General features: G+C 36.9%; 2 protein-coding genes across 13 annotated transcripts in view; one reads left to right on the top strand and one right to left on the bottom strand.

Annotated features, from left to right (window-relative positions):
• Positions 1-4,262, bottom strand: part of RECQL (RecQ like helicase) — a 33,608-nt gene extending 29,346 nt beyond the window's left edge. For 2 of the 11 annotated variants that reach the window (XM_078336085.1, XM_078336090.1), the window contains exons 1-2: positions 3,841-4,262; positions 2,250-2,297 (exon numbers count right to left, since the gene is read on the bottom strand). In XM_078336085.1, coding sequence (XP_078192211.1) covers positions 2,250-2,265 — 16 coding nt within the window. In that variant the 5' untranslated portion in view covers positions 2,266-2,297; positions 3,841-4,262. Of the gene's footprint in view, positions 1-2,249; positions 2,298-3,794 lie in introns of all 11 variants that reach the window. The other 9 variants (XM_078336084.1, XM_078336091.1, XM_035256112.3 and 6 more) reach the window with 5 other exon arrangements.
• Positions 4,263-4,412: 150 nt separating this feature from the next.
• Positions 4,413-20,532, top strand: GOLT1B (golgi transport 1B). Of its 2 annotated transcripts, XM_035256118.3 has the most exons (6): positions 4,413-4,569; positions 9,538-9,629; positions 10,990-11,168; positions 14,669-14,750; positions 17,610-17,642; positions 18,048-20,532. In XM_035256118.3, the coding sequence occupies exons 1-5, from the start codon at positions 4,545-4,547 to the stop codon at positions 17,616-17,618; spliced, it is 387 nt and encodes a 128-aa protein (XP_035112009.2). In that variant the 5' UTR covers positions 4,413-4,544; the 3' UTR covers positions 17,619-17,642; positions 18,048-20,532. The 2 variants fall into 2 exon arrangements, with proteins under 2 accessions (XP_035112009.2, XP_035112008.2); XM_035256117.3 differs by lacking the exon at positions 17,610-17,642.
• The last annotated feature ends 1,183 nt before the right edge of the window (positions 20,533-21,715 follow it).

The following is a 21,715-nucleotide window of genomic DNA, read 5'->3' as shown; positions in this document are numbered from 1 at the left end:
CATTGGAACCTTCTATAACGAAAGAGGCAGCACTTTGCTCTCACTGATACGGACACTTACTCTGAATATGAACTTACCTTCCCTGCCTGCAGTGCTCTAACATGTCTGCCATCCATGAATTCACAGAATTCCTACTGTCATTGTATTCCTCACCAAATTATTTCTGATCAAAGAACTAATCTATAGCAAACGAAGCATAACAGAAGGCTTATCATGTTCAAGAAATTCACAGGTCTATGTTCCCCAACACCCTGAAGCAGCTGGCCTGAGAAAATAATGGAGTAGCATTTTGCAGACTCAATTATGCTGCCAGGTGAGTATCGGCACTCACCAGCCTGGAGGCTGGACTAGTAGCCTCCAGGATATGGGATGCTATCCATCAGTGAATGGTGCTGTTTCTCCCATTGCCACGGTTCACAGGACTCAGGGGTGGAAATGGGAGTGACTCCTCTATTACCCTTAGTGATCCACTAGTGAAATTTTGGCTTCCCATTGCTGAAACACTGGACTCTAGCTGGCCTGGAGGTCTTAGTTACCAAGAAAGAAATACTTGTACCAGGGGAAAAAGCAATAGTTCCATTAAACTGGAAGTTGACTGCCACTTGGCCACTTTGGGTTCCTCATGCCAACAAATGAACAGGCAAAGGAGATTACCATACTGGCTGGAGTAAGTGATACTGACTATTAAGGGGAAATCACACAGCTACTACACTATAGGGATAAGGAGGAATCTGTCTGGAAAGTAGAAGATCCTCTAGGGCACCTCTCAGTTTTCCCTTGTCTTGTGATTAAAGTTAATTGAAAACTACGACAACCAAATGTAGGAAACTACTAAGGCAAGCAGTTCCCACCAAGCAAAGACCCATTACCAACAGAGAACCAAGGAAGATGGAATGGGTAGTTGAAGAAGGCGGTTATAAAGTACAAGCTATGACCATATGACCCATTGGAAAACAAGAACTGTAATAGCTATAAGCCTTTCTTCCTTTTTAAAATGTTTATAAAAACCACAGTTGGGTTTTTCCTTTTATTTGGTCCCTCTCTAATACATTACAGTATTACCAAGGAGGACATGATTCAGCAAAAGGAGAAATGAGCACCATCCAAAGATGAATAAAGATAATTTGTATCAGCTCTTTTGGGGAAAGGGTCAATGTATACTCAGCTGTAAGAGAAACAGGCAAAAGCATGATTCCCTTACTGCCTTTATTTAGACACAAGGTAAAAGTTAGACACAAAAGGGCAAATGCATGATTCCATTTTTATGAGGTACTTAAAATAGTCAAGAAACAAATAGATAGAATAGTGGCTATCAGGGATTAGGAGAAGGTAAGAAATGGAAAGTTACGGATTAATGAGTATAGAATTTGAGTTTGAATAGACAAAACAGCTCTGGAGACAGATAGTAATGATGGTTATACAACAGTCTAAACGCATTTGATGACAATGAATTATTCACTTAATAATAGTTAGCATGGCAAAGTTTGTAATGTATCTTTTACCTCAATAAAGAAGCTGAAAAAGGGCCGGGCACGGTGGTTCATACCTGTAATCTCAGCACTTGGGGAGGCTGAGGCAGGTGGATCACAAGGTCAGGAGTTCAAGACCGGCCTGGCCAAGATGGTGAAACCCATCTCTACTAAAAACTAAAAAAATTAGCTGGACACAGTGGCAGGGGCCTGTAATCCTAGATACTCGGGAGATTGAGGCCGGAGAATCACTTGAACACAGGCAGCAGAGGTTGTAGTGAGCCAAGATCGTACCACTGCACTCCAGCCTGGGCAAAAGAGTGAGATTCAGTCTCAAAAAAAAAAATAATAATAACAAAATGCTGAAAAGGCCATGCGCGGTGGCTCACACCGTTATCCCAGCACTTTGCAAGGCGGAGGCAGGCAGATCATGAGGTCAAGAGATCGAGACAATCCTGGCCAACATGGTGAAACCCCGGCTCTCCTAAAAATACAAAAATTAGCTAGGTGTGGTGGTGCGTTCCTGTATTCCCAGCTACTCAGGAGGCTGAGGCAGAAGAATCACTTGAACCCAGGAGGCAGAGGGTGCAGTGATCCGAGATTGCACCACTGCACTCCAGCCTGGAGACAGAGCGAGACTCGTCTCAAACAAACAAAGAAACATAAAAAGCTGAAAAAAAAATCATTTCTATAATCAGAATTTTTAAAACAAACTTTATTTTCTCAAATATCATAGAAATAGAATAGAAGGAACAAGAAAATGTAGTCACTGCTACTAACCTGAAACGGATGCCATTCTAAGACTGAATTGGAGATCCAAATTTCTTTCTAAAAATAAAAGCACAACAATGACAACAAGTTTTTAAAAATAGTACTATTAATGACGCTCAGTCAACAGTAATCTTCATTCCTAAGTATGGAAAGTGTTAGAAAGTAAATTATATATTGCAGCGACCTTTTATATAAGGACCACATAGTTCTTTTCACACAGTTTTTTTGATAACTCTAGATTGCAGCTTAAAAACTCACAACACTCAGAACTGACTCTAGATTTCAGAGAAGTGTCCAAAGTCACATAAACGTACACATGACAAGTACAGTATCAATAACACTTGGCAAACATCCACCAGATACAAAGTAATGTAACAAAAACCAGCAAACATTCAACAGTTCTAGCACCAATTGCTAGGTGACGAAATTACTATGTCAGGCAAAGTAGCATATGCTGTTTCTCTAAGCCTCTTTCCCTACCTGTAAAACTGAGAGGATAGCAATCTTATAAATAGTTGGATAGATTCAAATATACCAGATTAAGCAAAATACAGCAACATAAATAACAAAATTAATCACCTAACATTTTATTGAGCACTTGTTTTAAAGAATTGCAATATTAGCTCAATCTTAAAAGAGAAAGCTAGATTTTAAAAGAGACTACAACGCGGTTAGAGGTGGGGGGAATGGTTTGTATTAATGAACTCTAAATATCAATGAATGACTAAAACCTAAGCATGCATATGGACAAGTGGAAAATAGGGCTTGAGAGTAGAAACTTTAAATTCCCCATTATCCTATAAACACTTCTCCAATCCCTCTAATACGGACATTTTCTAAAACTAAGAATGCTCTCCAAATGTCACTTCTGTACCACCTACCCTTAGACTGCTGACCTTACGCCCTTCCTATATAGAATTCTGAAGCCACCACTAGGCTGGAAAGATAAGCTGACTCTTTTCTTTTTTTTTTTTTTTTTTTGCCTTGCTAAAGAATGTGGAATAACCACAGTTAAAAGATGGCTAAATAGGTGAGTAAACCAAGGACTTCTAATTCTTTACTTATACAAACATCTCTTCATGTAATGAAAATGTACACTCCTTCCATAGATGTAAGGTCCTTTGGCAGGGCTGGGGTTCAATCTCTTCACCTTTGTATCCTCACAGCCCAGCAAAATGCCTTGGTATAGTGAGGGCTCAGGTTTGCTAAGGCTGAAAGCAGAGGCTGTTTCTACTCTTATGAAAGGATAATAGTTGATATCCAATTTCCTCCCCCCACCCCACGATTTCAAATAACTCCTTTGATTATGCTGTTAAAAGACTGCTCTTTCCCAGAATGATGTGATTTAATAGCAAAAGATATCTCAACATAAAATGTATCCAGAGATTGAACTATAGCAGGTCTATAAGCTAGGCATCCATAGGAAAATTTTACAGGGCCACAGCCAGTCATCAATGTTGCAGGAAACGCCACTGAGGTACCATAGACTAAATCCTCTCTCTCCCCGCCACCTGCACTTAGAAGCAATAGTATATTAATAGCATCCTTCCTTACGCTACGGTGAAGTAGGGGATGGAAGAAACATCCCCAGTAGTATTACCAACAAATGGCGGCTGCTAATAAACAGGCTTTGGTGGTCAAGCTTCCTGCATAGAAACGAATGGGGAGCTCAATTCACCAGTCGGCAGGCGAACGCGCTCCTAAAGTCCGGAGTTCTCAGAGCAAAGCAGTGAGTAATGTTCCATTATCTTCACGGGCCAAAGGAAGTGATCCGCAACAGATCCGCCTCGCCCTCCAGCAGGAAAGGGAATACTCAAACAAGAAGCGCATACCCTTGACCCTTCAGAGCTGTAACAAGAGTTATCCCAGAACCCAGTCCAACTCTCCGGTGTCTGACTCCCCGGTGTCCGACACTCGTAACTCGGACCCCAACGCACCCCGGCCTGGAGCCAGTTAAGCACCTCTTTCCGCAGCTCTGGAGTAAAACCTTCCCGCCACCTAGCTGAGAGCATCCACCCTTCCGGGTCGGTCAGTTCAACCAATCGCAAATAACAACCTTCTCTAATTGGTCAAGGGGTGTGGTCACCATGAGCGTCACCGAACAAGATTACGAATTATTGGTTGAGATTGGAAGCAGGTTTAGCCAATAGGACGCGGTCTTAAAGCAGCGGTGAGAGTAGCTGCGTGTTTCCGGAAGACGTGGCGGCTCTCGCCTGGGCTGTTTCCCGGCTTCGTTTCTCCCGACTCAGCTTCCCACCCTGGGCTGTCCGAGGTTGTGTCGCCGCTGTCCTCACCACTGCAGCCATGATCTCCTTAACGGACACGCAGAGTAAGCACCTGCCCCGGGGCCCCCGCCTCTAGCCGCGCACACCCATCGCTCGGCTGGGTCTCGCCCCTCCGCTGGGGTCAATGAATGAAGCTCCGGGTTGGGGGTGGCGGCCTGCGAGACCGAGCTAGGGCTGCTGGGACCCGAAGGGGCTGCCTTCGGGATGCCGGGGCTAGACTTGCAGTGGCGGACCTGACCTGGGAGAAGAGTCTGTGGGCAGGGTGGGACGCCCTAGCTGAGGAGGGGAGCTTTAGCCGAGAGTCTGTCTCATTCCAGGGTCGCGCTGATGTCCTCATCCCCAGTGAGAAAGGCGCTTTGTTCTGGGGGCTCGCCACAAGAGAAAGTTTGCGTGGTGCCCACGACCCATTCTCGGGATCGTTAATGCACATGACACACTTCGGGTCCTCTAAAAGTCCCTAGCTGGCTGTTTATTTGGAAGGCGGTATTTTAAATGTCGCCCACCGTAGGCTCTTTTAAAAATATGCTTACACTTCAATGTAGTATTTTGAATATTCGCTTTTTGCCAGTACTGTAAGCAACCTTTTAGAAATCTCTTGAAACACTCTCACTTTTCTACCCGCTAAAGTTGCAAGCAGTAGAGAAAAGGCACTTTGTGTTCCGTTAAAGGATATCTTTCGTTAGTATTGTATATTGTGCTTTGTGGCTTGTTGCATTATTTTAGCACCACACTCTCTCTGCCTCAGTTCTGCAGGCCTATCTCATCTCTAAAGCTAGTACTGATAATTGTTTTCCTTTTCTTTCGTTATATTTCCACTTTCCTACTGCTTTTTGTTAATATTAATGATTTTTGTATTTATGTCTGCCCAAGCTCTGTGTCTTATCTTTTGATGGTCATATGAGTCTGTTTTTGTCTGTTTGCTTTATCTGCCACGGCTTTCATTTCATTCCAGTTAACGCAGATTTTCAAGATTTTATGACTTAAACAGTATGTTGAAGTGAAAAATAGAACTTTGTTTAAAATGCCTTTAGTCTTCATGTGTAGATTTAAGTCATGGCAGACCAACTTCACATAGCTTCTAAGGCCTCCTACACACACTGCCACCCCAATCAGGCTATCTTCCCTCCTGAGGTTGGACTGGGCCTGCGCCTTGGGGCCATGTGCCCCAAGGTTGCTGTCCACTTTGGTCCATTGGCCTGGCCTGTTCTGAATAAAGAAAATAAAAGTGTAGTTTTGAGGGGGTGGGAATCTAGTGTAATAATAATTACTAGCATTTATGTAAAGGTATTTTCTTTCCATTTACCATGTGCTTTCGTATAAATCACTATGCACAATTCTTATAAGAGCCCTGTAAGGCAAAGAGAAGCATTCCCCTTTCATAATGTAATGAGTCACAAAAGAAACTCAGTGCATGGCCATAAAAAAAGTGACAGAAACAAGACTTGATCCCAGGTCTGCTGACGCAGAAACCTTTTGCACTGTACCCCACTATCATCTAAGAAGACTTGATATAAACTTTATATATATCAAGTTTATAACTTCTATGCATAATTCCTGTGCATGGAAATTATCTTATTGAAGACTTAATATAGTGATGAGCACCTGCTTTACATCGTTCCAGAAACAAGAGGGTGGGGTTGGACTATGGGCATTCTCTCTGAGAAGCTTTCTCCTCACTTCATTAAATTTTGTGAGGGCAATGAAATTTTACTCTTTGCTGTTCACGTGTCACATGTTTTAGGTGAAACAGTAGATTGAAGCATAAAATGATCAGTGAACCAAATGCATTTTGGATTTCAAATTGTGCTTGTGTGTGAATGTGTTTTAACTGCAGGGGTTGGCCGTCATTCAAGTGATTTGCCAGGATTATTCTGGGATTTTGATTTTTAGAGAGAGTGACCCAGCACTGATCAGAGAAGAATAAATGGAAACTCATGATTGTTTTAAGGGATTCTATAATACGACTTTCCTCACCACCATCCCCGCCCCCACCCAAAAAAAAAAGACTTTTTCAAAGGGGTGGAGGAGGGGCAGTTCCATGCTGCCTCTAAATCTTCATTTCATCACATTGTCTAAAATTCTAGTGTGATAATTGTGTTCTCCAGTACAGTTAATGTTCAATTAAATTCTTTCTTGACTTCTGTTTTCAAAGGGCACAGTAAGAAAGACAATGCTGCTTTTAAAAATTGCAAATATCAAAATGCTAACAGTGTCTGCCATTAATTATGCATGTCTTTCCTCATAAAATTTCTACAGTATGCTCCTTATGTTAGACAGATTAGTTTTATTAGATTGCTTTTATCATTTTTTTTAAACTTTTGGGTAGTTTTTTAAACATGTGGGAGGAGTGAAGGAAGATATAATAAGTTTATTATAGTGCATGTTATTCTGATAGGAAGAAGGCAGCTCTATGCCAGGCTTTTGATAGCCAGAGGGCTTATAAATGCATACGGTTGGGGAGGAAGGGGAACCTGGAGGCGAGAAAAAGGCACAGTGAGGCCTATTTGAGACTTTTCGCTGGTATGGATCAGAAGCCACTTGGCAATGTCATTGCCAGTGCCAGTTCTGGCAAAGATGTTAGGGGCAATGTCTCCTGCTAGACTGTACTGGATAAAGTAGTGGGAATATTGTGGTTCCCATGTTGTAGTTGTAGGACCGTGGTCAGTGGAGTGAGAAAACTGATTGAATGCTGACTCCACAGGCTGTTGTACCTGCTTCCATATCACCAGCACCTACACACATATTTTTGCTGCTTCTGTAATCAAGAGCTAGTTACTTAATACCTCTAGGTCCATGGTTGCACATATGAGCCATGGGGCCAATGCTACTTTTTACCTCAAAATTTTGTTAGATAAATTATAAACATTTTGTATAAACACTTCATTACATGGTAAACCATACTCAAGACATTGTCCTTTTTCACAGCGGTTGATTTTTAATAGTTCCACTTGGCTATGTTAGATAACAAGCTAATATCAAACTTGAATCCCCTAAAAGACATGTTCCCCCAGAAGTTCAATATACTCCAGTGTCCTTGAGTTTAATGTAACCAAACATGTTTAACATAAAAAATAAAAATTCTGTGGGAAGAAATATGACGTTAATGGTTAAGCACATAGGCTTTGAATTCAAAAGACCTTGGTTCAAATGCTTAACTAGAAGAATGGCTTTAGGCAACTTAAGTCAACTGTCTAAACTTCAATTTCCTCCATCTTTAAAATGATGTAGTTATGCCTGTATTCTAGTAGTATTAGAAATATAAGTTATATAAGGTATGTGACATACTTCATGAGACCAAATTTGTGGTAAATTCTCAGTACGTAGTAGGTGTCTTTCCATATACTTTCCTTTCTAAAAACATCTCAAAATTTGTATGTAATCATCAAGTTTATTTGTGAGAAGATAGAAATAAGTCATATTCAACTAACAAAGCTGCCAATGCTTAATCCTAACTACTAAATAGTTATTTAATAAAATTTTACTTGCTTTTTGTCCATATTTTCCTCTGTGAAATTATGTCTGCTATCCAAACAGTTAATTTGGTAAATTCTCTTAAGGCATTTAATCGTGAAAGCATCAGACTCACATTTTCATAGGAATGTGTGTTGAATATGCTTAACTGGTGTATTTATAGACCAGATACCTGAATTATTTTAGACTAATTTTGGGAACAAAGGTGGCTAGAATGGAAGACACTAGTTATCAGGAAATTGAGCCGGTGAGGAATGTAGAAAAAGCTAAAGTTGATACAAGTTTTCAACTTATCAGATCATTTTATATGACTTAAGATTTTTTTAAGTAGCTGTGACCTAGATTTTAGCTTTATGAATTTGAGGCAAGAATGTTGAGCAATAGATCAGAAGTCAGTGATAGTGTATTTTAAATTGTGCTTCCAAAAATACAGTGGCTTCCACTCTGACTCATCTGTATGCAGATACTGCTTCTAGCTAAACTGTGGATTGGTGGCTGTTTTCTAAAATCAAAACTAAAATAATCAAGGAAATGACTTAGTAAATTGTGCTTTATAGCATTGATAGAAAAGTACATCTGTCACCTTAGGAGTTAAGACTTTTCATACTAAAAAGATAAGACTAGAGAATGCACAATCAATAAAAGTATTAATTTTATGTGCAAGATAAACGTAGACTTTAAAGCTTACGCCTTGTCTACCACTGTATATTCAGTACCTGGAACAGTTCCTTGTATCTGGCAGTTGATCAACGATTCTTTGTTTTTGAATGAAACACTAACAACCTAGAATATTAATATGAGGTAAAACAGTATTCTTTGAAACTTTGGAGAGTTGACTTTAGGACTCTAGGCTAAATATGTAAGTGGATTTGTAGTTTAGGTAAATTTGTAGATGAAAAGTTCATAATAAGTAATCAAGAAATTAAAAGTGATGCCTGACCTGAAAATTTGATTTTGAGAAGAATGCAAGAAGTATTCAAAATATTTCTTGCTGCTATCGTGACAAGCAGTGTATAATTGAATGAAAGATATTGTGCTGGCCTACCATAACCTTTCTAATGGAATAAAGAAGGAATTAATTTTAAGAAGAGTAAGAAAACTACAGATATTGTGCATATAAATAATAATTATAGAATGTGATAATTACTTATCTCCTGTGAAAGGAGATAAGTAATTAAAGGAAACCTATACATTTATGTCTGATACAAGAGAGCTTCTTAGGAGGAAAAAAACAAATATATATATATATAAAACCAAAGGTTTAGAATCCTGATTTATCTTTTTTATTATAGCTATGTCTGAGAAATACTGTCTCCCACATAAGGATTAGAAATTTTCATTCATGTTTTAAATTTTGAAATAATTTGCTGATAATTTGTTATAGATCTAAATAATGTCATTATGAAGTTAACCTGCAGTGTTGAGTACCTGTTTTCTTATATCAATGAAAGGAAAACTGGAACATTTTCTTACTTAGTTTATAGGGATGTTAATGTGACTTTAATTTTTCTCTGCCCTTAACCATATAACTTATATTGCAGAAATTGGAATGGGATTAACAGGATTTGGAGTGTTTTTCCTGTTCTTTGGAATGATTCTCTTTTTTGACAAAGCACTACTGGCTATTGGAAATGTGAGTTTTTAAATATATATTTTAACTAAATTTATAAGGAAAATTTTACCTACAAATGAATTATTAGCTGCTATTAAATTTGGGGAAAATAATTCACTATTACTTATAAGTAATTCCTGTTACATTCTCTATTTCCATCAGGAATGAAACCTGTCAGCTTTCTGTTTAAATAAAAGGTAAACACTTAATGAGGTTTTCTCATTCCATAACTACTCTGTTAAGTGTTTGTCATGAGATTTACAATCGATTAAATGAAGGCTGCCTCTAAATAGAGTTCAAAATAGATGACTTGATAGTCCCGTGTCTTAGTAAATTGGCTAAAGTATTTTTACTTTAAAAATTTAAGACTTTGAATTTGATTCAGCTGCATAAGATAAACAGATTTTTTTTTAACTTTTTAAAAAAACTATATCTCTTTGTTAATGGTTGTTTATTTGGACCTTGTACTATGCTATTCATGTGTGGAGGTTACGTTCCAGAAATAAATAATAACCCTTCTAAGGCAGTGAAGTCACTATATGTATATATATATTTGGACTTTTAATTGGAAATGATAAAGGATAGCAAAATTGTTCAAAATTGATGTCTTCATAAATGATAATAGCACTGGTATCCTAGAATATGAAGTTTAACCATTAGGCTTAATATATATCTGTGTGAAATATTTTTCACTATAGAAAGTTAATGGGGAGGGCAAGTATTTGGAAAGCAAACCCGGGGAAAGCAAGCTCTTAATACACCACCATTTCTTGTCCACAGTCAGAATACATTCAAAATATTTGAAATATATGAAAACACTTGGTTGTATTTTTATTTCTGCTGCCACCAGATATTCTAGAATTTACAAAACAGAATCTTCTTGGCTTTACGTTGTTTCTTCTACTATCAACTTAGCCATGTCAATATTTCTCCCATCCATAGAAACTCCTGTAGCCTATGATGAATATTTGAGAACCAAGAGGGATGCCCTGGGGTGACATATTTATGGGCAGCTTTCCTCTTTATGCTTTGCCAACTCATCTGCTTGACTAAGCCTTCCTCATCCAGCTAAAACTAGGAAAACTACTGCAAACACAGATGCCCCTTGGTAACGTCTAATCTTTCTTTGTTTCTCTTTTTCTCCATTTAATCAAGATAGAAGAGGAATGAGACAAGTGGAACAAAACTACAGCTTTAACACGCATAACCCACTCCTTGGTTCTGCTTTTTGGTTGTACATTACAGTTCTGTCTGGCCAGTTGCCCACATTAAAAGCCAAACAAATGTGCTTCTTTTTTTATATTTAGCTTTGGCTTTACTTTTCAAATTTATGCAGTGTGTTTAACTACCTTTTCTGTGTTGTATTTTCTTTCTCTTTTAGGTTTTATTTGTGGCCGGCTTGGCTTTTGTAATTGGTTTAGAAAGAACATTTAGATTCTTCTTCCAAAAACATAAAATGAAAGCTACAGGATTTTTTCTGGGTGGAGTATTCGTAGTCCTTATTGGTTGGCCTTTGATAGGCATGATCTTCGAAATTTATGGATTTTTTCTCTTGTTCAGGTAAGGCATATTATTGTCTCTCAGTAAACCAGTATGTCAGATAATTATTACGAAAACCCGGGTATTTGCATCAGTTGGAGTAAGATGATGATCATTTCCTTAGAAGGAATTTTATTGAAATTGAATCTTTTATTATAGTTTTAGATCAAGCAACTATAAAAATGTTTATCAAATGTAAATTATTGCCCAAGTAATGGTATAAATTATCTTCTGTTGTCAGCACAATAAAGTTTATTTTATTGGCATTTTAAGGTACCGTCTTTATGCTTGATATTTTTTATCCACTAAATAGTGGTAAGTAGTTAGATAGATTCAGCATTTTAGTGTGTAGAATCTTATACTTAATAATTACTACCACTTGATGACAATTTATTTAGAGCCTGTACATATTAGAAGATTGTTTACTAAATATACCACTATGGAAGATTTTGAACTGTTAATATTTTGTAAATGCCAGTTAGGAGGTAAACAATAGTGTATATATATGTATGTGTATGAAAATACCTTTGGCCAGGTGCAGTGGCTCATACCTGTAATCCCAGCACTTTGGGGGAGCCAAGGCGGTTGGATCACTTGAGGTCAGGAATTTAAGACCAGCCTGGCCAACAGGCAAAACCCCATCTTTACCAAAAATACAAAAATTAGCCGGCCATGGTGGCAGGCGCCTGTAATCTCAGCTACTCGGAGGCTGAGGCAGGAGAATTGCTTGAACCTGTGGGGCGGAAGTTGCAGTGAGCCAAAATTGCACCATTGCACTCTAGCCTGGGCAACAGATCAAGACTCCATCTCAAAAAGAGAAAATACCTTTAAGTAGGGTTGGTCTTAATTATTTATTCCAGAAATGCATATCCTTTGTCTTCTATCTGCCAAGACTGAATTACCCACAGGAGACATAAAAATAAATTAAGTGCCAAATCTGCTTTAGAAAATCTCTCATTTCTATTATGGAAAGTAGACTGTAAAAATACCAGTAGGATAAAGTTATATTGACATTATAAACGTATATGCCAAATATTGTAGGAGCATGATTAAAGAATTAGTAAATTCAAGGAGAGGTGAGAAATGTTAACTCATAAACTGGGGTTTGAAGAATGGGTAAGAATTCATCCTATAAATGAAAAGGAAATGACAGTTAACTGGTCAGAAGGAACAGACGGCCCTGAAAATACACAGCTTGTTCTGACAAAGAATGAATGCTCCTGCAGAACAGCAGCATGTGAGCAATTGAAGGAAATGGTTGATAATGAAAATGAAGTCTGGAGCCAGGTTGCAAACTTTCTTTGATGACTTGTTAAGAAAAGTATCTTATCCTGTCACCAAATTTGGGCTGGGGGAGTAGTGTTTGAAGAAGGTCGAGGGCCTGGGGTACAGAGATTTTTAAGCCAGAGGTGATACAACCAGATAGGGGTTTTAGGAAGATTGTTCTGGTATCAGGATAAAGTATGTATTAAAGAGAAAAACTTCAGTCAAAGGAGCCAGTCAAGAGGCTCTTAATACAGTACAGAGTGTAGAATGATAAGACTGGAATCTTGAAGTACTCTTGACATTTTTGGTGGGTAGAGAAAAAGAAGAAAACACTGGAAGGGACTAGGAAAAGAGCTGGGAGAAGAACTAGGAATAAAGCTCATAGTAGCTCAGAGAGAAGAGTAAAGAAAAGGAATTTGTTTTGGCAGCTGTATCTTGCAGCAGAAAAACTTAAGCTCCTTACGAATTAAGAAAACCATTGGCTTTCTTAGTTATGTAGGAATTTTAGTAATGAAGTTAAAAGCCAAAGCTGATCTTTGAGATGAATAAAGATGGGAAGTCCTAGTATCATTGATAAGCTTAGAAGAATACATTGGTTTTGTGGTTTAAAGAGCTTTGTGGTATAAATACTAGTTTTTGTTGTGGGTTTTGTTATGATCTGAGATATTCTGAGCTGGAGATTTAGTTCCAAGGGTCTCGGCATTGTTTTTCTAGATATTTATAATCCTGAATAATAGCATTTGAAATCACACATTTTTGTATTTTAAAACAATACTTAAATGATCTTTTGAATTCAGTACTACTAGAAAATAATTGTAATTTTCTTTGAAACATGCACATATACCATCAACATACTTGTCTAATTTTTAAAATTCTACTTTCTGTTTAATTCTTTATTTTGACTTCTACAGATACATAACAGAACCTTATTGCTTAATTTCTGAGTCCTATTCATTGTAGTATTTTCATTCCTAACTCTGGAGAAAACAGCTTTTCCTGTACTCATCTTACTGCAATCAACATAGAAGACTGCTGTGACCAAATGTGTGGGGGGTTTTCCCCATACAACAATCAAACAATTAGTTGTCTGCAACAGACAACAGCTGGGCATCCTCCAAATTTAACTCTGACACTGTCTACATGGAGATAGCTCCAGATCACACAGGTTGAGGGCTCAGTCCCACAGCTGTCCTCTACTTCCAATGATGCCAGCCACAAGCCCCAGGTTGTTTTACCCGTGCTTCTGACTGATCAGCTCTAAATTGAGGTTCCCACGATCCCCTCTTTGATCTGATTAATGTACTGGAGAGGCTCACAGAACTTAAGGAAACACCTTTACTAGTTTATTATAAAGGATATTACAAAGGATACAGATAAAGAGATGCATAGGGCAAGAAAAGGGGGAAGGGTCACAGATACCCCAAACTCTCCCCAACCTGCCACCCTCCGAGAACCTCCTTGTGTTTAGCTATCCAGCAACTTCCTGAACCCTGTCCTTTTGAGTTTTTATGGAGGCTTCATTACTAGGCATGATTGATTAAATCATTGGCCATTGGTGATCAGCTTCACCTTCAGCCCCTCTTCCCTTTGTGGAGGTTGGGAGGTAGGGCTCAAATTTCCAGGCTTCTAATCTTAACTTGGTCTTTCTGATGACCAGCCCCCATCCTGAAGCTACCTAGGTGCTGCCAATCATTGATAACTCATTAATATACAAAAAGACATCACCCTGTAGAGACTCTGAGTATTTTAGGAGTTATAAGTCAGGAAATGAGGTCAAAGACCAAATATATAGTTCACAGTATCACAGTACATATTTTAAGACCCAGAAAAAGTTTACTTTCTTTGCATTTTTAAAATAAACTATTTCATTCTCTTCCTATATTGAGGTAGCTTAACTGATCTGCTATTAATTTTAAACTGGTTAGAAGCTGTATAACTTCTGTAGACTTGTATTTCTACCAAGAAATGTGAGACATACTGTGAAGATCAGTATCTAGCAGGTAGTCTCTTAGTGTTAACTAAATGTTTTAACCCTTAGTATTTATTTAGTAAATGATAGTTGTTATTATTTTCACGGTTCTACACATATGGTCTCTTTGTGTAGAACATACAGCCACTTTCTTTTGATCAGTTTCACCCCAAAGTCCCTAAATTATTGAGAATTTTAACAGGATACTTTATTTTTTCCTTGGTTAGCAATTGATTTTGAAAATAGAAAATGTGTGATTATTAATAACTTTTTTTCTCTCTTCCAGGGGCTTCTTTCCTGTCGTCATTGGCTTTATTAGAAGAGTGCCAGTCCTTGGATCCCTCTTAAATTTACCTGGAATTAGATCAGTAAGTAATGTATTTAGCAATGTATTTTTAAGCCAACAAAATACATATTTGATGCTTTTTTCTTCTAAAAATTTGCATAATTGATATGTGGTTAATTGGTGATTTTTTTTTTATAAATAGTTACATCACACAGATCATGAGTACCATGAAGACCAAAAAGTAATTATTGCTAAACTTAGAAAACGTGAAATTTTGTTTTACCGTATCCATTTCTGGATTCATATTCTCTACTTTTTAATGTTACTCAGATTTGATATGCTATGCTACCTTTCTTTTTGAGAGTTCAGGACATTTTTTAATTTAACTTTTATATAATCTCTAATTTTAGAAGCAATAATGTAAAAAGGAAACCATTATTTCCTGCAGTATTTTCATTTTCAGACTGTATCACCAAGTAGACTGGATTAAGACAGTTAAATAAGACTGGGTCAGGTGGCTCACACCCTGCACTTTGGGAGGCTGAGGCAGGTGGATTGCTTAAGCCTAGGAGTTTGAGAGCAGCCTGGGCAACATGGTGAAACACCATTTTTACCCCTGAAAATACAAAACTTAGCTGGGTGTGGTGGTATGTGGCTGTAGTCCCAGCTTCTCAAGAGACTGATGTGGGAGGATTGGCTTGGGCCTAGGAGGTCAAGGCTGCAGTGAGCCATGATTGTGCCACTGCACTTCAGCCTGGGTGGTGACAGAGTAAGACCCTACAAAAAAAAAAAAAAGTGTTAACTAAAGCACTATTATACTGGGTGTCAGACGGTGAGTGTCTGTTCCCAGCTCTGCCCGCAGTTTGAACAAGCTTGTCAAATTTGTTTTCCAGTGCGTGCCTTGGTTTCCACCTTGATAAAATAAAGAGTGTCAAATCAGATAATAAAGGTTAAAAGAACATTTTCAAAATTGACAAATAGAGTTTCTCATATTCAGTTTTCATTCAACAAATGTTTTGTACTAAACTGCTAGCTTGCAGGTTCTAACATCTCTTGGTAGAGGCTCAGAAGGTCATTCAGATTTCAACTTATTTTTTGCCATCTTAGGAAAAGCTTTCCTGATTCCCTGTGGCTGCTCGGGATGTGCTTCTTTAACATTCCTGTGCACAACTCTCTCATAGCATTTACCTCTGTTTTTTTCTTTGTTTTTTTATTTCGTTTTTTCTTAGATGCAGGGTCTCACTGTGTTGCTCAGACTGATCTCAAACTCTTGGGCTCAAGCAATCCCACCTCAGCTTCCCAAAGTGCTCGGATTACAGGTGTGAGTCACCACGCCCAGCCTTACCTCTGTTTTAATTTTCAAGAAAAAGGCTTCAGGCCATGCATGGTGGCTCAATTCTGTAATCCCAGCACTTTGGGAGGCTGAGGTGGGAGGATTGCTTGAACCAGGAGATCAAGGCTGCAGTAAGCTATGATCACACCACTGCATTCTAGCCTGGGCAATAGAGCAAAACCCTGTCTCAAACCAAAAAGAGAAAGGAGAAAGGGAGATGCTTCCATGTAAAACTACAGTCCTTGAGGGCAGAAGCAGATTGTATTTTAGTCATTGTTCTATTCCCAGTGACCAGCATAATATCTGGCATATAATGGAAACTCAAAATATTTTTTGCTAAGCGTATGAGTGAAGGATGGCATTTTGTTAACCTCAGGGCACTTGCTGAATTTCAGGACAACACCAGATGACTGTCCCTTAGCCTACCTCCTACGTTTCAAAACTAAACAAAATCCTTACATTTTAAAAGAATCTGGGTGATCTAGAATTCACCTGAGTTGGCTACAATTCTTTTGGCTCCAGGTCAGACCCATATCAGAAGTATTCATGTCCTTCTTTGGATTGGTTTCATAGGTCCAACTCTGTCCTAAATAACTAGGATAAACTAGCTTTAAAGAAAAATTTAAAGGACCACAACTTCCAGTTAGGTCCAGGGAAGTTAATCAACTTTCTAAAGTTGTTCACAGATTTTTGTAGATGTTTCTAGAGATGAAGTTCATAGCATTTATTAAATTATCAAAGAGCTGAAGGATGGCTTACCTGTAGAAGAATAAGTACCACTATAAGCCTAATCCCATTTCCATTCCCAGGGTAATTTTAGGGTCATAACCTTACAGCCAAGACAGTCTAAATATTTCAAGTTACCTTTGGAGAGAGAATACTGTGCTTTCTCTCCACTTAAATTTACCTTACAATTGTAGTAAATCCATGAATTCTTTGAGAGCAACTTTTAGTGTCAGTTGCCAGTCACCTGTTGGTGATAATATCACAAAATGTTCAACGGTGGCTTTTAGGGGTATGCTCTGATTTCATTTGCATTAATCTGCAAACTCATACAGTAGTTAATGTTATTTATGCCTAGAATGGCTTTTGAATGTACTGAAACTTCTAGTTATAGAGTTGTAATCATTATTTGTGCCCCTAATTTAAGGATTCTCAAGAATTTGCCTAAATGGACACCCAATACAATAGAATATGTTTCTTATCATTATTCATCATGATAAGTGCTTATGTAAAAAATGTGAATTGTGAAATAAAATAAATGATCAGATCATTGTTAGCATTTGATAGTATAACCACTTGGGTTATATCACTTTTGATGTCTCTACTAATTATATACAATTTCAGCCTTTACATCACCATCTGGAATGTTAAAAAGAAGCCCAACTGCTTTATGTTTGGGGTGGAGTAACCAAAGTAAATAACCACTTACAATAATGTGTTAAAATTTATCTTCAGTAATGATAAATTTATGCTTACATCATTAAATCTATTTTTAATGTCATTACCCCTTTCAATCTGAAGTCCAGAATACACCTTTAAAGTATTTTTAGTCAATAACTGTTGTTAATTATTGAACTTAATGGAGTTAAATCTGTTTGTTCAAAGACTCCATAGGCCCAGAAGAGATCCACAGTAATGGTCAGTTGAAATATCTTATTGGGTTCATTAATGCATGAATGGCTGACATTTCAGTTTTTTTTTTGTTCTTTTGTTTTTGTTTTTGTTAAGCTAGCAGTGTTATCTTCATTTTATACAATTTTTTTATTCATTGTGTTGCATTTTTCATGTTGCACCCTTAAATTCATATGTATAACATGTCATGCAAAAAACTTTTAGAAAAAAAATTTTATACACATTTATGTATCAGAAGATGGTGGTGAGTAGTACTGGATTAGTCATTGTCAGTCATACCTTAAATTTCCACAACTCTTCTTGTAAGGCTGGGTTTTTAAAAATCAACATTTTAAATGTTGATAAAATGTTTCGTAATGTTCTATAATGTTCTGGGCTTTCTTTAATTACCTGTTTTTCTTCTCCTTACAGTTTGTAGATAAAGTTGGAGAAAGCAACAATATGGTATAACAACAAGTGAATTTGAAGACTCATTTAAAATATCATGTTATTTATAAAGTCATTTGAAGAATATTCAGCACAAAATTAAATTACATGAAATAGCTTGTAATGTTCTTTACAGAAGTTCAAAACGTATAGCCTACAAAGTACCAGCAGCAAACTAGCAAAGAAGCAATGAAAGCAGGTTTCTACTCAAGTGAACTGAGAAGTCAGCAAGCAAACAGAGACGAAATCTATGTTACGATGCTTATGAAACTCTTGAAGGCTATTTGTATTGTTTTTCCACAGTGTGCAAAACACAGCCATCCTCAGAGAACTGTGGTGCCTGTTTCTTTTCGTTTTGAAGGCTCAGGAGCACCCATAGGCATTTGCTTTTTAGAAACGTCCACTGCAATGGCAAAAATATTTCCAGTTGCACTCTATCTCTGAAAGTGATGCATGAATTCGATTGAATTATGTCATTTTAATGTATTAAAACCAAGGAAAACCCATTTTTTAATGTATGGATTACTTTTTTTTGTAAACATGGTTGAAATAAAACTTTTGTGGTTCTTCTGAATCTTAATATTTTGAAGCCAGGTGGAAATCTGAACTAGATATTCTTTGTTGGAATATGCAAAGGTCATACTTCACTAACTTTTAGTTTCTAAATTATAGCTGACTAAGTTTGAGAATTTCCTACTCTGGAAATTCTCATATTTCTTGGGAGTCTGCCCTCCTATCTGTCTATATCATTCATGACACGTAAGTATTTAACAAGAAAGCATTCTTGACCATGAATGAAGTAGTCTGTTTCATAGCTTGTCTCACTGAATAGTCTTATTTAAGATACTAAATGATGCAAACCAAATGGATTTTTTCCATGTTATGATGTAGTTTTTCTTTTTCTTTTTTTTAATTTTACTAGTGGCTTATTATTTTGTTTTTCATAAAATAACAAACTTGATAATGTTTACTTTAAGATGTAAAACGTGTTAAAAGGTAAAACTTAAGTGACTATTTTTAAAGGGCTATTCATTTAATCTGAGTTTTCCCTTATTTTCAGCTTTTTCCTAGCATATAATAGTCAATAAGCATGACATGTCCTTCATATGATCACTCATCTTGAGTTGATTGAGAAAATACCTGAGTTCACATGCTGAAGTTATTTTACTGTAATTAAACTGGCTATAGTTTCTTAAGAACATGACACTAAAAAAATAACGTGTTTTTTTTCCACTGTTGCTGATTATTAGACAGTAGGAAATCACAGTTTTCTTCTTTAGTTTTACAAGATGTGGCAGGTTTAGTGGTAGATGTAGGGAAACATTTCAAACAGCCACAGTACTATTTGTTTTACCACTGATTGCACTGTTTAGTCTTTTTGACACTTGCAAAGCTTTTTAATGCATACAATTATAATTGGAATTTGTGGTATTCATTTACAAACATGTCTACAAAAATAGATTACAGCTTATTTTATTTTTAGTTAAATCTCTTGATACACAGAGAACTCCCAATCTGGCTCGTCTAAATAAGGAAAGACTTGGTGTATAGTGTAATGGTCTAATCTGGAGGATTACTAACATTTTTGGTACTTGCATTTGACTTACGATATGTCTGGGAAAATGCGATAATAGTGACAAATGGAGACTCCTACCTCAATAGTTAATGGAATAATAAGAGCCTACTGTTATGTCTAATGTTTTCAAAAAAGGAATATCCTCACTTGGAGAGTGTCAAATACATACTTGGAGGATTGACTTATGTAAGGTGCCCTGCAGAACTCTGTTACACATATTTTTGACTCATATTATTTACAATGGCTTGGTAATTCTACCTTTTTACAGCCAGAGTATTATCTGCTAATGTAAGAAACATCTGTATCATTTAACTCCTTTGTAGCCATGAATATCTATCAAAATGTTCTTTGCAATGTAACAGAGATTCCTTTTTCAATAATCTTATTTCAGAAAGCATTATTATACTTGAAAGGGTTTGATAATCTCCCATTCCTTAGGAAGATTGAGAGGCTGGAGCAGTTTTCAGTTTTAAATTAGTCTGCAGTTAATATCAAATGTGAGTTTGGGACTGCCTGGCAACTCTTACATTTCTTATTCAGAACCCTTGATGAGACTCTATTTTTAAACATACTAGTTTTCTGATAGAAAGCGCTATACATCCTATTGTTTTTTTCCTTCCCAAAATCAGCCTTCTGTCTTTGTAACAAAATTGTACTTTATAGAGATGGAGGAAAAGGTCTAATACTACATAGCCTTAAGTGTTTCTGTCATTGTTCAAGTGTATTTTCTGTAACAGAAACATATTTGGAATGTTTTTCTTTTCCCCTTATAAATTGTAATTCCTGAAAATATTGCTGCTTTAAAAAGTCTCACTGTCAGATTATATTATCTAACAACTGAATATTGTAAATATACTTGTCTTACCTCTCAATAAAAGGGTACTTTTCTATTAATTGGTGGTCAAATATATGTGTTATTTTGTTCTAAAAGTTCTAAAAGTTAATTTAGCATTGCAAAATAACCTCAGTTTTTAAAAATTTGTCATATGCAAATTTTTTCTTATCAAACAATCTTCGCGTCTTTCATTTCCAAATTGTCTAAATGTACTAATGGATACAAATAGGCTTCAAGTAAGCAAAAACATTCCTAATTTTGAAAACTAAAAAAGAAAATCATTACTTTGGGCACTATGCTGTTGTTTAAAAATCAGACTCTACGTATTGTTATTCAATAGACATTTTCTGAGTACCTCTTGAATACTAAAAGTCCTGTGCTGAATTTGGGAGACCTAGGAGAACAGAATGTGGCATCTGCTCATTAAGTGTTTATAATGTTAACATTGCTTGTAAATTCTTAGCTGTATTTCCAAACAACTTGTCCTGGCCTGTACTGCAAACAAATGGTAGAAGAATTTGTGGTCTAAACATCCTAACCTCTTGTTTTCTCCCAGTCAAGAGTTACTAAAACTATTCAACCTTCAGCTGTGTGATTGATTTGCATTTTCTAAAGGTGTCTGGAGGAAAAAAAAAATATCAGCTTTAACTCTGGGAGGTTTGTTTTGAGATGTAATTTTTTACAATAAGCCTGTGCATGTATTCAACTTATTCTAGGGTTATGTTTTTGGTTTCTTTGTGGCAGGGGGAAGAGAACTGTTTTTAATGTAGGCCTAGGGATTTAGAACTGTCACTGCTATCTGTGTTATCCAGAAGCCTGCCACGGAATTTATATTGCTTCAGGTAGTTGGGACAGTGTTCTGAAAGCTGCAAGATTGCTACTATTAATTGCAAAATTTAAAAAGTGGTCAGGAATTTAGAAATTAGAGGAGAAATGCTTTAATATTTTTTCTAAGAATGGAAAGAATCTTTCTTTTTCACCTAAATAAGATTACCACACCTGCAGTGGTTTGATTGTAAATTTTATTAAGGCCAAAAAAACTACTGGCCAAGTCTACCACTTAAAATACCCAGTAGGTATTTGTTGAATTCACTAAGCTGCAAAACCGGACTAGTGTTGAGTGAATGGGAAGTCTTGAATCTGTTATTTAATATCCGGCCTGTCTCTAATCTTGACCTGCTCCAAAAAGCCCCAACCTCAGTTCTTCCGTTACCTGTGTCCATGTAGAAGATGGAACACTAG

The sequence above is a fragment of the Callithrix jacchus genome, chromosome 9, assembly GCF_049354715.1.
Source record: "Callithrix jacchus isolate 240 chromosome 9, calJac240_pri, whole genome shotgun sequence".
In the NCBI taxonomy this organism is placed as follows: Eukaryota; Metazoa; Chordata; class Mammalia; order Primates; family Cebidae; genus Callithrix; species Callithrix jacchus.
Note: the sequence above shows the minus strand (reverse complement) of the source record. Positions and strands in the feature narration are given on the sequence as shown.

Bases quoted from the DNA above. Each gene is read 5' to 3' on its own strand.
- GOLT1B (XM_035256117.3), top strand. From the start codon at position 4,545: ATGATCTCCTTAACGGACACGCAGA. The intron at 9,630-10,989 runs GTGAGTTTTTAA...TTTCTCTTTTAG, and splicing joins CACTACTGGCTATTGGAAAT to GTTTTATTTGTGGCCGGCTT. The intron at 11,169-14,668 runs GTAAGGCATATT...TCTCTCTTCCAG, and splicing joins GGATTTTTTCTCTTGTTCAG to GGGCTTCTTTCCTGTCGTCA.